Below are 19994 nucleotides of genomic sequence, written 5' to 3' on the forward strand. Positions count from 1 at the left end.
GTTCAGCCTTGGTGACAGTGGAATATTTTATGTTCAGCCTTGGTGACAGTGGAATATTTAATGTTCAGCCTTGGTGACAGTGGAATATTTAATGTTCAGCCTTGGTGACAGTGGAATATTTAATGTTCAGCCTTGGTGACAGTGGATTATTTAATGTTCAGCCTTGGTGACAGTGGAATATTTCATGTTCAGCCTTGGTGACAGTGGAATATTTAATGTTCAGCCTTGGTGACAGTGGTATATTTAATGTTCAGCCTTGGTGACAGTGGAATATTTAATGTTCAGCCTTGGTGACAGTGGAATATTTAATGTTCAGCCTTGGTGACAGTGGAATATTTAATGTTCAGCCTTGGTGACAGTGGAATATTTAATGTTCAGCCTTGGTGACAGTGGAATATTTTATGTTCAGCCTTGGTGACAGTGGATTATTTAATGTTCAGCCTCGGTGACAGTGGATTATTTAATGTTCAGCCTTGGTGACAGTGGAATATTTCATGTTCAGCCTTGGTGACAGTGGATTATTTAATGTTCAGCCTCGGTGACAGTGGAATATTTAATGTTCAGCCTTGGTGACAGTGGAATATTTAATGTTCAGCCTTGGTGACAGTGGAATATTTAATGTTCAGCCTTGGTGACAGTGGAATATTTAATGTTCAGCCTTGGTGACAGTGGATTATTTAATATTCAGCCTTGGTGACAGTGGATTATTTAATGTTCAGCCTTGGTGACAGTGGATTATTTAATGTTCAGCCTTGGTGACAGTGGAATATTTAATGTTCAGCCTTGGTGACAGTGGATTATTTTATGTTCAGCCTTGGTGACAGGTGGTATATTTTTCCAAAAAGACACTCCATATTTGGTCGTATTAGTTGATGTCTAGCTCTGACATGGGAAGGCAGTTTTACTTCCAAAGAGCTTTCTACACTGTAGTGTTTAGGGCTCTGACAATCTGTTCCTCTTAAACTCTTCAAATAGTTCAAAGGGGTGATGATGATGCCACTTGATGTTCTTGTGGTTTAGTGACGTTTAGCTTTTGCCTTTTAATGTCTGAGGGTCTGTGGTGTGTCTGTAGTTATGCCAGTGCCGATGATTTGTCTGTGGTGTGTCTGTAGTTATGCCAGTGCCGATGATTTGTCTGTGGTGTGTCTGTAATTATGTCCGTGTTGTTGGTGCGTCTGTGGTGTGTCTGTAGTTATGCCAGTGCCGATGATTTGTCTGTGGTGTGTCTGTAGTTATGCCAGTGCCGATGATTTGTCTGTGGTGTGTCTGTAATTATGTCCGTGTTGTTGGTGCGTCTGTGTCGTGTCTGTGGTTATGTCAGTGTTGTTGATGTGTCTGTACTAATGTGTCTGTAGTTATGTCGGAGTTGTTGATGTGTATGTGTTGTGTCTGTAGCAATGTGTCCCCGATAATGTCTGTAATAATTTGTCTGTGATAATGTGTCCGTGATCATGCATGTAACACCGTGTCTGTGATAATGTGTCTGCAGGGATGTGCCTGTGGTAATGTGTCTGTGATAATGTGTCTATAGTGATGTGTCTGTGGTAATGTGTTTGTGCCAATGTGTCCGCAATAATGCGTCCGTGATAATGTGTCTGTAACAATGTGTTTGTTGCAACGTGTCTGTACTAATGTGTCTGTAATAATGTGTCTGTAATAATGTGTCTGTCATTATGCCCGTTCCTCCAGGTCGCCTGGGCCAGTCCAGCTGTCAGAGTGATGAGTTCCTGTGTGGTAACGGTAAATGTCTTCCCCGGACGTGGCGCTGTAACGGCCTGGATGAGTGTGGCGACGCTACTGACGAACGGAGCTGTTCCCCCCCTCCCACCCCTCCCCGCGCCTCCCTCTGCCCCCCCGGCACCGCCCCCTGTACCCAGGCCCAGGTAGGTAACCCAGAGGTTAGGGAAGCGGACCAGCAACCAGAGGGGAGTTGAAACTCTGATAGGAACAATATTCTACACTGGGTTGGCCCGTTGCTTCCTACGTCTTGTGGGGGTGATAAGGAACAATAAAGTTGTCTTCTTCTTCTCCAGTCCACTCGCTGCCTGCCCCAATCGCTGCGCTGCAACGGAGCCCAGGACTGCCCCGACGGCTCGGACGAGGCAGGGTGCCCCGACACGGCCTGCGGGAAACGCCTGGGGAACTTCTACGGAACGTTCGCCTCCCCAGACTTTTTCCGTCCCAACCGCAGCGCTGTGGGGGAGTTGAGGTGCTCCTGGCTACTGGACACTCAGGTAGGAGTTGAGGTGCTCCTGGCTACTGGACACTCAGGTAGGAGTTGAGGTGCTCCTGGCTACTGGACACTCAGGTAGGAGTTGAGGTGCTCCTGGCTACTGGACACTCAGGTAGGAGTTGAGGTGCTCCTGGCTACTGGACACTCAGGTAGGAGTTGAGGTGCTCCTGGCTACTGGACACTCAGGTAGGAGTTGAGGTGCTCCTGGCTACTGGACACTCAGGTAGGAGTTGAGGTGCTCCTGGCTACTGGACACTCAGGTAGGAGTTGAGGTGCTCCTGGCTACTGGACACTCAGGTAGGAGTTGAGGTGCTCCTGGCTACTGGACACTCAGGTAGGAGTTGAGGTGCTCCTGGCTACTGGACACTCAGGTAGGAGTTGAGGTGCTCCTGGCTACTGGACACTCAGGTAGGAGTTGAGGTGCTCCTGGCTACTGGACACTCAGGTAGGAGTTGAGGTGCTCCTGGCTACTGGACACTGAGGTAGGAGTTGAGGTGCTCCTGGCTACTGGACACTCAGGTAGGAGTTGAGGTGCTCCTGGCTACTGGACACTCAGGTAGGGAGGAGTTCAACTCCTCCTATATTTTACACAATCCATTAGCTGATGGGTGCTAGGGCAGATTAATTAACCTTTAACTAGGTAAGTCAGTTAAGAAACAAATTCTTATTTACAATGACGGCCTACACCGTCCAAAACCCGGACGACGCTGGGCCAATTGTCTGCCGCCCTACGGGACTCCCGATCACGGCCGGGTTGTGATACAGCCCGGATTCGAACCAGGGTGTCTGTAGTGACGCCTGTTGCACTGAGATGCCTTAGAGCGCTTCGCCACAGATGAATCCGTTCATCGTAGTTTGTATTTTTCTAAAAAAATAAGTTAATAAATCATAGTTTTCCTGACGTGTGAATGCATACTAGACTGACTGATCTATAGCAGAGTTACACATGCTAACTGATCTATAGCAGAGTTACACATGCTGACTGATCTATAGCAGAGTTACACATGCTGACTGATCTATAGCAGAGTTACACATGCTGACTGATCTATAGCAGAGTTACACAGCTGAACACATGCTGACTGATCTATAGCAGAGTTACACATGCTGACTGATCTATAGCAGAGTTACACATGCTGACTGATCTATAGCAGAGTTACACAGCTGAACACATGCTGACTGATCTATAGCAGAGTTACACATGCTGACTGATCTATAGCAGAGTTACACATGCTAACTGATCTATAGCAGAGTTACACATGCTGACTGATCTATAGCAGAGTTACACAGCTGAACACATGCTGACTGATCTATAGCAGAGTTACACATGCTAACTGATCTATAGCAGAGTTACACAGCTGAACACATGCTAACTGATCTATAGCAGAGTTACACAGCTGAACACATGCTGACTGATCTATAGCAGAGTTACACATGCTGACTGATCTATAGCAGGGGGGGGGGGGGGGGAAAGCTCAAACAAAACAGAAGCTTGTTTAGTTAAACTGTCTGCCAGAAAATGGAAAATCACTGAAATTAGTTATTTTTGATTTTCACGTTTTTAAATCAATACGGTTGCCCTCGGTCGACTACTCGATGAATCTAACTCATCCCTCCTCCTAGGACACTAAGCCCATCGTGTTGCAGCTGGACCTGGGGTTAGGGCCAGGGGACTCCCTCCACGTCTACGATGGGCTGGTCCAGAGAGCAGAGCGCCTCCTGCAGGCCCTGTCTCATCATAACAACAGGAGACCAACCCTGTTAGAATCCAGTAGAGGACAGATGAGTCTACAGTACCTGGCCCAACCACTCAGCCCTGGGCATGGGTTCAACGCGACATACCAGGTAGGCTAACCCTGACCCTAACCCTAACCTTAACCCTGGCCCTAACCCTGACCTTAACCCTGACCCTAACCCTAACCCTGACCTTAACCCTGACCCTAACACCACAACACTACATACCAGGTAGGCTAACCCTGATCCTAACCTTAACCCTGACCCTAACCCTGACCCTAACCCTGACCCTAACCCTGACCCTAACACCACAACGCTACATACCAGGTAGGCTAACCCTGACCCTAACACCACAACGCTACATACCAGGTAGGCTAACCCTGACCCTAACACCACAACGCTACATACCAGGTAGGCTAACCCTGACCCTAACCCTAACCTTAACCCTGACCCTAACCCTGACCCTAACCCTAACCTTAACCCTGACCCTAAACCTGACCCTGACCCTGACCCTAACCCTGACCCTAACCCTGACCCTGGCCTTAACCCTGACCCTAACCCTAACCTTAACCCTGACCCTGGCCTTAACCCTGACCCTAACCCTAACCCTGACCCTAACCCTGACCTTAACCCTGACCCTGACTCTAACCCTGACCCTAACACTACTCAGCCTGGCCATGGGTTCAACGCTACATACCAGGTAGATTAGATTTGGGACAGTGGGATTGTAAATGGTTTTCTTGATGATGAAGAGCTCTGTTTTGTTTTCATGTGTTTTGAATTGTCATTGGTATGGCCCAGAGTTTATCCTGACCAGACAGAAGACTAGTACCCAGAGTTTATCCAGACCAGGCAAAAGTCTATGACTAGTACCCAGAGTTTATCCTGACCAGACAGAAGACTAGTACCCAGAATTTATCCAGACCAGGCAGAAGACTAGTACCCAGAGTTTATCCAGACCAGACAGAAGACTAGTACCCAGAGTTTATCCTGACCAGACAGAAGACTAGTACCCAGAGTTTATCCAGACCAGGTAGAATACTAGTACCCAGAGTTTATCCTGACCAGACAGAAGACTATGACTAGTACCCAGAGTTTATCCTGACCAGACAGAAGACTATGACTAGTACCCAGAGTTTATCCTGACCAGGCAGAAGACTAGTACCCAGAGTTTATCCAGACCAGGCAGAAGACTAGTACCCAGAGATTATCCAGACCAGACAGAAGACTAGTACCCAGAGTTTATCCAGACCAGGCAGAAGTCTATGACTAGTGCCCAGAGTTTATCCTGACCAGGCAGAAGTCTATGACTAGTACCCAGAGTTTATCCTGACCAGGCAGAAGTCTATGACTAGTACCCAGAGTTTATCCTGACCAGGCAGAAGTCTATGACTAGTACCCAGAGTTTATCCAGACCAGGCAGAAGACTAGTGCCCAGAGTTTATCCTGACCAGGCAGAAGTCTATGACTAGTACCCAGAGTTTATCCAGACCAGGCAGAAGACTAGTACCCAGAGTTTATCCTGACCAGGCAGAAGTCTATGACTAGTACCCAGAGTTTATCCTGACCAGGCAGAAGTCTATGACTAGTACCCAGAGTTTATCCTGACCAGACAGAAGTCTATGACTAGTACCCAGAGTTTATCCTGACCAGGTAGATGGATAGTACCCAGAGTTTATCCTGACCAGGCAGAAGTCTATGACTAGTACCCAGAGTTTATCCTGACCAGGCAGAAGACTAGTACCCAGAGTTTATCCAGACCAGGCAGAAGACTAATACCCAGAGTTTATCCAGACCAGGCAGAAGTCTATGACTAGTACCCAGAGTTTATCCAGACCAGGCAGAAGACTATTACCCAGAGTTTATCCAGACCAGGCAGAAGACTGTACCCAGAGTTTATCCTGACCAGGCAGAAGATTAGTACCCAGAGTTTATCCAGACCAGGCAGAAGACTAGTGCCCAGAGTTTATCCTGACCAGGCAGAAGACTAGTGCCCAGAGTTTATCCTGACCAGGCAGAGGACTAGTGCCCAGAGTTTATCCAGACCAAACAGAAGACTAGTGCCCAGAGTTTATCCAGACCAGGCAGAAGACTAGTACCCAGAGTTTATCCAGACCAGACAGAAGACTAGTGCCCAGAGTTTATCCAGACCAGGCAGAAGACTAGTACCCAGAGTTTATCCAGACCAGACAGAAGACTAGTGCCCAGAGTTTATCCAGACCAGGCAGAAGACTAGTACCCAGAGTTTATCCAGACCAGACAGAAGACTAGTACCCAGAGTTTATCCTGACCAGGCAGAAGTCTATGACTAGTACCCAGAGTTTATCCTGACCAGGCAGAAGTCTAGTACCCAGAGTTTATCCAGACCAGGCAGAAGACTAGTACCCAGAGTTTATCCTGACCAGGCAGAAGTCTATGACTAGTACCCAGAGTTTATCCAGACCAGGCAGAAGACTAGTACCCAGAGTTTATCCTGACCAGGCAGAAGTCTATGACTAGTACCCAGAGTTTATCCAGACCAGGCAGAAGACTAGTACCCAGAGTTTATCCAGACCAGGCAGAAGACTAGTACCCGGAGTTTATCCTGACCAGGCAGAAGTCTATGACTAGTACCCAGAGTTTATCCTGACCAGGCAGAAGTCAATGACTAGTACCCAGAGTTTATCCTAACCAGGCAGAAGTCTATGACTAGTACCCAGAGTTTATCCAGACCAGGCAGAAGACTAGTACCCAGAGTTTATCCAGACCAGACAGAAGACTAGTACCCAGAGTTTATCCAGACCAGACAGAAGACTAGTGCCCAGAGTTTATCCAGACCAGGCAGAAGACTAGTACCCAGAGTTTATCCTGACCAGGCAGAAGTCTATGACTAGTACCCAGAGTTTTTCCTGACCAGGCAGAATACTAGTACCCAGAGTTTATCCTGACCAGGCAGAAGACTAGTACCCAGAGTTTATCCAGACCAGGCAGAAGACTAGTACCCAGAGTTTATCCTGACCAGACAGAAGACTAGTACCCAGAGTTTATCCTGACCAGCTAGAAGACTAGTACCCAGAGTTTATCCTGACCAGGCAGAAGTCTATGACTAGTACCCAGAGTTTATCCTGACCAGGCAGAAGACTAGTACCCAGAGTTTATCCTGACCAGGCAGAAGACTAGTACCCAGAGTTTATCCTGACCAGGCAGAAGTCTATGACTAGTACCCAGAGTTTATCCAGACCAGGCAGAAGTCTATGACTAGTACCCAGAGTTTATCCTGACCAGACAGAAGACTAGTACCCAGAGTTTATCCTGACCAGGCAGAAGTCTATGACTAGTACCCAGAGTTTATCCTGACCAGGTAGATGACTAGTACACAGAGTTTATCCTGACCAGGCAGAAGTCTATGACTAGTACCCAGAGTTTATCCTGACCAGACAGAAGACTAGTACCCAGAGTTTATCCAGACCAGACAGAAGACTAGTGCCCAGAGTTTATCCAGACCAGGCAGAAGACTAGTACCCAGAGTTTATCCTGACCAGACAGAAGACTAGTGCCCAGAGTTTATCCAGACCAGGCAGAAGACTAGTACCCAGAGTTTATCCTGACCAGACAGAAGACTAGTACCCAGAGTTTATCCTGACCAGGCAGAAGTCTATGACTAGTACCCAGAGTTTATCCTGACCAGGCAGAAGACTAGTACCCAGTGTTTATCCTGACCAGATGATGATGACTTCATGAAGACAGTTCCTGTCCTGCAGGTCAAAGGTTACTGTTTCCCTGGGGAACACCCGTGCGGAGAGGACCAGGGCTGTTACTCTGAGCGCCAGCGCTGTGACGGGTACTGGCACTGCCCTACGGGGCGCGACGAGGAGGAGTGCCCAGTTTGCCAGGAGGGCGAGTACCCCTGTGAGGGGGGCAGCGGGGCCTGCTACCCTGCCTCGGAAAGATGTAACAACCAGAAGAAGGTATCAATCAATCAATCAATCAATCAATCAATACTTCTACACCTACACCTGCACCTACACCTGCTTCTACACGTGCTTCTTCACCTGCATTGCTTGCCTTTTGGGGTTTTAGGCGGGGTTTCTGTACAGCACTTTGTGACATCAGCTGATGTAAGAAGGGCTTTATAAATACATTTGATTTGATTTGATTTACTTCATTGTCTTATTGTACAATTCTGATTAAAAAATCATTGTGCTAAAATCCTGGATCTAGGAGAGAGATACTTGAATTGAACACATTCTAGTTACGGTCTATTTTTCTGTGTATGTTTCTAATAATCGTTGTGTCGAAACAGGAAAACTTTTTTATACATCTAATCTAATTATTATTTAATAACGGTGAAATGCTTAGTGACGGCCCTTTACTCAATAAAGATCAAGATTAAAATAAATTCAAATGAAATAGTGACATAAGGAATTAATATAAGAGCACAGGGAATTGAAAATAATCTATTTAGTTGCTTAATTCTTCCGTTTCTGGAAGACTACCCAGATACGTTATTGTGTTATCTTTGATGTAGACCTTCTGCCAATTCCTAGATTTTTTGGCTACGGCGCCTTCAAAAAGTAGTCATATGGTCTCACAAGGGGTCTGAGGATCTCATCTCGGTACCTAATGGCAGTCAGGCTACCTCTGGCGAGCACATGGAGGGCTGTGCAGCCCCACAAAGAAATGCCACCCCACACCATGACTGACCCATCGCCAAACCGGTCATGCTGGAGGATGTTGCAGGCAGCAGAACGTTCTCCACGGCGTCTCCAGACTCTGTCACGTCTGTCACATGTGCTCATGTGCTCAGTGTGAACCTGCTTTCATCTGTGAAGAGCACAGGGCGCCAGTGGCGAATTTGCCAATCTTGGTGTTCTCTGGCAAATGACAAACGTCCTGCACGGTGTTGGGCTGTAAGCACAACCCCCACCTGTGGACGTCGGGCCCTCATACCACCCTCATGGAGTCTGTTTATGACCGTTTGAGCAGACACATGCACATTTGTGGCCTGCTGGAGGTCATTTTGCAGGGCGCTGGCAGTGCTCCTCCTTGCACAAAGGCGGAGGTAGCGGTCCTGCTGCTGGGTTGTTGCACTCCTACGGCCTTCTCCACGTCTCCTGATGTACTGGCCTGTCTCCTGGTAGCGCCTCCATGCTCTGGACACTACGCTGACAGACACAGCAAACCTTTTTGCCACAGCTCGCATTGATGTGCCATCCTGGATGAACTGCACTACCTGAGCCACTTGTGTGGGTTGTAGACTCCGTCTCATGCTACCACTAGAGTGAGAGCACCGCCAGCATTCAAAAGTGACCAAAACATCAGCCAGGAAGCATAGGAACTGAGAAGTGGTCTGTGGTCACCACCTGCAGAATCACTCCTTTATTGGGGGTGTCTTGCTAATTGCCTATAATTTCCACCTTTTGTCTATTCCATTTGCACAACAGCATGTGAAATTTATTGTCAATCAGTGTTGCTTCCTAAGTGGACAGTTTGATTTCACAGAAGTGTGATTGACTTGGAGTTACATTGTGTTGTTTAAGTGTTCCCTTTATTTTTTTGAGCAGTGTATAATATACACACTGAGGAAGACAACATGCTGATCAATATAATATAATATACACACTGAGGAAGACAACATGCTGATCAATATAATATAATATACACACTGAGGAAGACAACATGCTGATCAATATAATATAATATACACACTGAGGAAGACAACATGCTGATCAATATAATATAATATACACACTGAGGAAGACAACATGCTGATCAATATAATATAATATACACACTGAGGAAGACAACATGCTGATCAATATAATATAATATACACACTGAGGAAGACAACATACTGATCAATATAATATAATATACACACTGAGGAAGACAACATGCTGATCAATATAATATAATATACACACTGAGGAAGACAACATACTGATCAATATAATATACACACTGAGGAAGACAACATACTGATCAATATAATATAATATACACACTGAGGAAGACAACATACTGATCAATATAATATAATATACACACTGAGGAAGACAACATGCTGATCAATATAATATAATATACACACTGAGGAAGACAACATACTGATCAATATAATATACACACTGAGGAAGACAACATGCTGATCAATATAATATACACACTGAGGAAGACAACATACTGATCAATATAATATAATATACACACTGAGGAAGACAACATGCTGATCAATATAATATACACACTGAGGAAGACAACATACTGATCAATATAATATAATATACACACTGAGGAAGACAACATGCTGATCAATATAATATAATATACACACTGAGGAAGACAACATGCTGATCAATATAATATAATATACACACTGAGGAAGACAACATGCTGATCAATATAATATAATATACACACTGAGGAAGACAACATGCTGATCAATATAATATAATATACACACTGAGGAAGACAACATGCTGATCAATATAATATAATATACACACTGAGGAAGACAACATGCTGATCAATATAATATAATATACACACTGAGGAAGACAACATGCTGATCAATATAATATAATATACACACTGAGGAAGACAACATACTGATCAATATAATATAATATACACACTGAGGAAGACAACATGCTGATCAATATAATATAATATACACACTGAGGAAGACAACATACTGATCAATATAATATACACACTGAGGAAGACAACATACTGATCAATATAATATAATATACACACTGAGGAAGACAACATACTGATCAATATAATATAATATACACACTGAGGAAGACAACATGCTGATCAATATAATATAATATACACACTGAGGAAGACAACATACTGATCAATATAATATACACACTGAGGAAGACAACATGCTGATCAATATAATATACACACTGAGGAAGACAACATACTGATCAATATAATATAATATACACACTGAGGAAGACAACATGCTGATCAATATAATATACACACTGAGGAAGACAACATACTGATCAATATAATATAATATACACACTGAGGAAGACAACATGCTGATCAATATAATATAATATACACACTGAGGAAGACAACATGCTGATCAATATAATATAATATACACACTGAGGAAGACAACATGCTGATCAATATAATATAATATACACACTGAGGAAGACAACATGCTGATCAATATAATATACACACTGAGGAAGACAACATACTGATCAATATAATATAATATACACACTGAGGAAGACAACATACTGATCAATATAATATACACACTGAGGAAGACAACATGCTGATCAATATAATATACACACTGAGGAAGACAACATGCTGATCAATATAATATAATATACACACTGAGGAAGACAACATGCTGATCAATATAATATAATATACACACTGAGGAAGACAACATACTGATCAATATAATATAATATACACACTGAGGAAGACAACATGCTGATCAATATAATATACACACTGAGGAAGACAACATACTGATCAATATAATATACACACTGAGGAAGACAACATGCTGATCAATATAATATAATATACACACTGAGGAAGACAACATACTGATCAATATAATATAATATACACACTGAGGAAGACAACATGCTGATCAATATAATATACACACTGAGGAAGACAACATGCTGATCAATATAATATACACACTGAGGAAGACAACATGCTGATCAATATAATATACACACTGAGGAAGACAACATGCTGATCAATATAATACACACTGAGGAAGACAACATGCTGATCAATATAATATAATATACACACTGAGGAAGACAACATGCTGATCAGTATAATATAATATACACACTGAGGAAGACAACATGCTGATCAATATAATATACACACTGAGGAAGAAAACATGCTGATCAATATAATATACACACTGAGGAAGACAACATGCTGATCAATATAATATACACACTGAGGAAGACAACATACTGATCAATATAATATAATATACACACTGAGGAAGACAACATGCTGATCAATATAATATACACACTGAGGAAGAAAACATGCTGATCAATATAATATACACACTGAGGAAGACAACATACTGATCAATATAATATAATATACACACTGAGGAAGACAACATGCTGATCAATATAATATAATATACACACTGAGGAAGACAACATACTGATCAATATAATATAATATACACACTGAGGAAGACAACATGCTGATCAATATAATATAATATACACACTGAGGAAGACAACATACTGATCAATATAATATAATATACACACTGAGGAAGACAACATGCTGATCAATATAATATAATATACACACTGAGGAAGACAACATGCTGATCAATATAATATAATATACACACTGAGGAAGACAACATGCTGATCAATATAATATAATATACACACTGAGGAAGACAACATGCTGATCAATATAATATACACACTGAGGAAGACAACATGCTGATCAATATAATATAATATACACACTGAGGAAGACAACATGCTGATCAATATAATATACACACTGAGGAAGACAACATGCTGATCAATATAATATAATATACACACTGAGGAAGACAACATACTGATCAATATAATATACACACTGAGGAAGACAACATGCTGATCAATATAATATAATATACACACTGAGGAAGACAACATACTGATCAATATAATATACACACTGAGGAAGACAACATACTGATCAATATAATATAATATACACACTGAGGAAGACAACATGCTGATCAATATAATATAATATACACACTGAGGAAGACAACATACTGATCAATATAATATACACACTGAGGAAGACAACATACTGATCAATATAATATAATATACACACTGAGGAAGACAACATACTGATCAATATAATATAATATACACACTGAGGAAGACAACATGCTGATCAATATAATATAATATACACACTGAGGAAGACAACATACTGATCAATATAATATACACACTGAGGAAGACAACATGCTGATCAATATAATATACACACTGAGGAAGACAACATACTGATCAATATAATATAATATACACACTGAGGAAGACAACATGCTGATCAATATAATATACACACTGAGGAAGACAACATACTGATCAATATAATATAATATACACACTGAGGAAGACAACATGCTGATCAATATAATATAATATACACACTGAGGAAGACAACATGCTGATCAATATAATATAATATACACACTGAGGAAGACAACATGCTGATCAATATAATATAATATACACACTGAGGAAGACAACATGCTGATCAATATAATATAATATACACACTGAGGAAGACAACATGCTGATCAATATAATATAATATACACACTGAGGAAGACAACATGCTGATCAATATAATATAATATACACACTGAGGAAGACAACATGCTGATCAATATAATATAATATACACACTGAGGAAGACAACATACTGATCAATATAATATAATATACACACTGAGGAAGACAACATGCTGATCAATATAATATAATATACACACTGAGGAAGACAACATACTGATCAATATAATATACACACTGAGGAAGACAACATACTGATCAATATAATATAATATACACACTGAGGAAGACAACATACTGATCAATATAATATAATATACACACTGAGGAAGACAACATGCTGATCAATATAATATAATATACACACTGAGGAAGACAACATACTGATCAATATAATATACACACTGAGGAAGACAACATGCTGATCAATATAATATACACACTGAGGAAGACAACATACTGATCAATATAATATAATATACACACTGAGGAAGACAACATGCTGATCAATATAATATACACACTGAGGAAGACAACATACTGATCAATATAATATAATATACACACTGAGGAAGACAACATGCTGATCAATATAATATAATATACACACTGAGGAAGACAACATGCTGATCAATATAATATAATATACACACTGAGGAAGACAACATGCTGATCAATATAATATAATATACACACTGAGGAAGACAACATGCTGATCAATATAATATACACACTGAGGAAGACAACATACTGATCAATATAATATAATATACACACTGAGGAAGACAACATACTGATCAATATAATATACACACTGAGGAAGACAACATGCTGATCAATATAATATACACACTGAGGAAGACAACATGCTGATCAATATAATATAATATACACACTGAGGAAGACAACATGCTGATCAATATAATATAATATACACACTGAGGAAGACAACATACTGATCAATATAATATAATATACACACTGAGGAAGACAACATGCTGATCAATATAATATACACACTGAGGAAGACAACATACTGATCAATATAATATACACACTGAGGAAGACAACATGCTGATCAATATAATATAATATACACACTGAGGAAGACAACATACTGATCAATATAATATAATATACACACTGAGGAAGACAACATGCTGATCAATATAATATACACACTGAGGAAGACAACATGCTGATCAATATAATATACACACTGAGGAAGACAACATGCTGATCAATATAATATACACACTGAGGAAGACAACATGCTGATCTATATTATACACACTGAGGAAGACAACATGCTGATCAATATAATATAATATACACACTGAGGAAGACAACATGCTGATCAATATAATATACACACTGAGGAAGACAACATGCTGATCAATATAATATAATATACACACTGAGGAAGACAACATGCTGATCAATATAATATACACACTGAGGAAGACAACATGCTGATCAATATAATATAATATACACACTGAGGAAGACAACATGCTGATCAATATAATATACACACTGAGGAAGACAACATGCTGATCAATATAATATAATATACACACTGAGGAAGACAACATGCTGATCAATATAATATAATATACACACTGAGGAAGACAACATACTGATCAATATAATATAATATACACACTGAGGAAGACAACATGCTGATCAATATAATATAATATACACACTGAGGAAGACAACATACTGATCAATATAATATAATATACACACTGAGGAAGACAACATACTGATCAATATAATATAATATACACACTGAGGAAGACAACATGCTGATCAATATAATATACACACTGAGGAAGACAACATGCTGATCAATATAATATACACACTGAGGAAGACAACATGCTGATCAATATAATATACACACTGAGGAAGACAACATGCTGATCAATATAATACACACTGAGGAAGACAACATGCTGATCAATATAATATAATATACACACTGAGGAAGAAAACATGCTGATCAATATAATATACACACTGAGGAAGACAACATGCTGATCAATATAATATACACACTGAGGAAGACAACATGCTGATCAATATAATATAATATACACACTGAGGAAGACAACATGCTGATCAATATAATATAATATACACACTGAGGAAGACAACATGCTGATCAATATAATATACACACTGAGGAAGACAACATGCTGATCAATATAATATAATATACACACTGAGGAAGACAACATACTGATCAATATAATATAATATACACACTGAGGAAGACAACATGCTGATCAATATAATATAATATACACACTGAGGAAGACAACATACTGATCAATATAATATAATATACACACTGAGGAAGACAACATGCTGATCAATATAATATAATATACACACTGAGGAAGACAACATGCTGATCAATATAATATAATATACACACTGAGGAAGACAACATGCTGATCAATATAATATAATATACACACTGAGGAAGACAACATGCTGATCAATATAATATACACACTGAGGAAGACAACATGCTGATCAATATAATATAATATACACACTGAGGAAGACAACATGCTGATCAATATAATATACACACTGAGGAAGACAACATGCTGATCAATATAATATAATATACACACTGAGGAAGACAACATACTGATCAATATAATATACACACTGAGGAAGACAACATGCTGATCAATATAATATAATATACACACTGAGGAAGACAACATACTGATCAATATAATATACACACTGAGGAAGACAACATGCTGATCAATATAATATAATATACACACTGAGGAAGACAACATACTGATCAATATAATATAATATACACACTGAGGAAGACAACATACTGATCAATATAATATACACACTGAGGAAGACAACATGCTGATCAATATAATATACACTCTGAGGAAGACAACATGCTGATCAATATAATATAATATACACACTGAGGAAGACAACATGCTGATCAATATAATATACACACTGAGGAAGACAACATGCTGATCAATATAATATACACTCTGAGGAAGACAACATGCTGATCAATATAATATAATATACACACTGAGGAAGACAACATGCTGAACAATATAATATACACACTGAGGAAGACAACATACTGATCAATATAATATAATATACACACTGAGGAAGACAACATGCTGATCAATATAATATAATATACACACTGAGGAAGACAACATGCTGATCAATATAATATAATATACACACTGAGGAAGACAACATACTGATCAATATAATATACACACTGAGGAAGACACCATGCTGATCAATATAATATAATATACACACTGAGGAAGACAACATGCTGATCAATATAATATAATATACACACTGAGGAAGACAACATGCTGATCAATATAATATAATATACACACTGAGGAAGACACCATACTGATCAATATAATATAATATACACACTGAGGAAGACAACATGCTGATCAATATAATATACACACTGAGGAAGACAACATGCTGATCAATATAATATACACACTGAGGAAGACAACATGCTGATCAATATAATATAATATACACACTGAGGAAGACAACATGCTGATCAATATAAAATAATATACACACTGAGGAAGACAACATGCTGATCAATATAATATAATATACACACTGAGGAAGACAACATACTGATCAATATAATATACACACTGAGGAAGACACCATGCTGATCAATATAATATAATATACACACTGAGGAAGACAACATGCTGATCAATATAATATAATATACACACTGAGGAATACAACATGCTGATCAATATAATATAATATACACACTGAGGAAGACACCATACTGATCAATATAATATAATATACACACTGAGGAAGACAACATGCTGATCAATATAATATACACACTGAGGAAGACAACATGCTGATCAATATAATATAATATACACACTGAGGAAGACAACATGCTGATCAATATAATATAATATACACACTGAGGAAGACAACATACTGATCAATATAATATAATATACACACTGAGGAAGACAACATACTGATCAATATAATATAATATACACACTGAGGAAGACAACATGCTGATCAATATAATATACACACTGAGGAAGACAACATGCTGATCAATATAATATAATATACACACTGAGGAAGACAACATGCTGATCAATATAATATAATATACACACTGAGGAAGACACCATGCTGATCAATATAATATAATATACACACTGAGGAAGACAACATGCTGATCAATATAATATAATATACACACTGAGGAAGACACCATGCTGATCAATATAATATAATATACACACTGAGGAAGACAACATGCTGATCAATATAATATAATATACACACTGAGGAAGACAACATGCTGATCAATATAATATAATATACACACTGAGGAAGACAACATGCTGATCAATATAATATAATATACACACTGAGGAAGACAACATGCTGATCAATATAATATAATATACACACTGAGGAAGACAACATGCTGATCAATATAATATACACACTGAGGAAGACAACATGCTGATCAATATAATATAATATACACACTGAGGAAGACAACATGCTGATCAATATAATATAATATACACACTGAGGAAGACAACATACTGATCAATATAATATAATATACACACTGAGGAAGACAACATGCTGATCAATATAATATAATATACACACTGAGGAAGACAACATGCTGATCAATATAATATAATATACACACTGAGGAAGACAACATGCTGATCAATATAATATACACACTGAGGAAGACAACATGCTGATCAATATAATATACACACTGAGGAAGACAACATGCTGATCAATATAATATACACACTGAGGAAGACAACATGCTGATCAATATAATATAATATACACACTGAGGAAGACAACATACTGATCAATATAATATAATATACACACTGAGGAAGACAACATGCTGATCAATATAATATAATATACACACTGAGGAAGACAACATACTGATCAATATAATATACACACTGAGGAAGACAACATGCTGATCAATATAATATAATATACACACTGAGGAAGACAACATGCTGATCAATATAATATAATATACACACTGAGGAAGACAACATACTGATCAATATAATATAATATACACACTGAGGAAGACAACATACTGATCAATATAATATACACACTGAGGAAGACAACATGCTGATCAATATAATATACACACTGAGGAAGACGACATGCTGATCAATATAATATAATATACACACTGAGGAAGACAACATGCTGATCAATATAATATAATATACACAGTGAGGAAGACAACATGCTGATCAATATAATATACACACTGAGGAAGACAACATGCTGATCAATATAATATACACACTGAGGAAGACAACATGCTGATCAATATAATATACACACTGAGGAAGACAACATGCTGATCAATATAATATAATATACACACTGAGGAAGACAACATACTGATCAATATAATATAATATACACACTGAGGAAGACAACATACTGATCAATATAATATAATATACACACTGAGGAAGACAACATGCTGATCAATATAATATACACACTGAGGAAGACAACATGCTGATCAATATATTATACACACTGAGGAAGACAACATGCTGATCAATATAATATACACACTGAGGAAGACAACATGCTGATCAATATAATATAATATACACACTGAGGAAGACAACATGCTGATCAATATAATATAATATACACACTGAGGAAGACAACATGCTGATCAATATAATATACACACTGAGGAAGACAACATACTGATCAATATAATATAATATACACACTGAGGAAGACAACATGCTGATCAATATAATATACACACTGAGGAAGACAACATGCTGATCAATATAATATAATATACACACTGAGGAAGACAACATGCTGATCAATATAATATAATATACACACTGAGGAAGACAACATACTGATCAATATAATATAATATACACACTGAGGAAGACAACATGCTGATCAATATAATATACACACTGAGGAAGACAACATACTGATCAATATAATATAATATACACACTGAGGAAGACAACATGCTGATCAATATAATATACACACTGAGGAAGACAACATGCTGATCATTATAATATAATATACACACTGAGGAAGACAACATGCTGATCAATATAATATACACACTGAGGAAGACAACATGCTGATCAATATAATATAATATACACACTGAGGAAGACAACATACTGATCAATATAATATAATATACACACTGAGGAAGACAACATGCTGATCAATATAATATAATATACACACTGAGGAAGACAACATACTGATCAATATAATATAATATACACACTGAGGAAGACAACATGCTGATCAATATAATATAATATACACACTGAGGAAGACAACATACTGATCAATATAATATAATATACACACTGAGGAAGACAACATGCTGATCAATATAATATACACACTGAGGAAGACAACATGCTGATCAATATAATATAATATACACACTGAGGAAGACAACATGCTGATCAATATAATATAATATACACACTGAGGAAGACAACATGCTGATCAATATAATATAATATACACACTGAGGAAGACAACATACTGATCAATATAATATA

At 38.8% G+C, this 19994-nt stretch overlaps 1 protein-coding gene across 1 annotated transcript in view; it reads left to right on the forward strand.

Annotated features, from left to right (window-relative positions):
- lrp3 (low density lipoprotein receptor-related protein 3) overlaps positions 1-19994 on the forward strand; it is a 79422-nt gene that overhangs the window by 24435 nt on the left and 34993 nt on the right. Inside the window, exons 4-7 of the mRNA XM_055906561.1 lie at positions 1690-1883; positions 2034-2234; positions 3854-4075; positions 7705-7911. Of these exons, the coding sequence (XP_055762536.1) occupies positions 1690-1883; positions 2034-2234; positions 3854-4075; positions 7705-7911 (824 nt within the window). The remainder of the gene's footprint in view (positions 1-1689; positions 1884-2033; positions 2235-3853; positions 4076-7704; positions 7912-19994) is intronic.

This window comes from Salvelinus fontinalis, chromosome 40 (genome assembly GCF_029448725.1).
Source record: "Salvelinus fontinalis isolate EN_2023a chromosome 40, ASM2944872v1, whole genome shotgun sequence".
In the NCBI taxonomy this organism is placed as follows: domain Eukaryota; kingdom Metazoa; phylum Chordata; class Actinopteri; order Salmoniformes; family Salmonidae; genus Salvelinus; species Salvelinus fontinalis.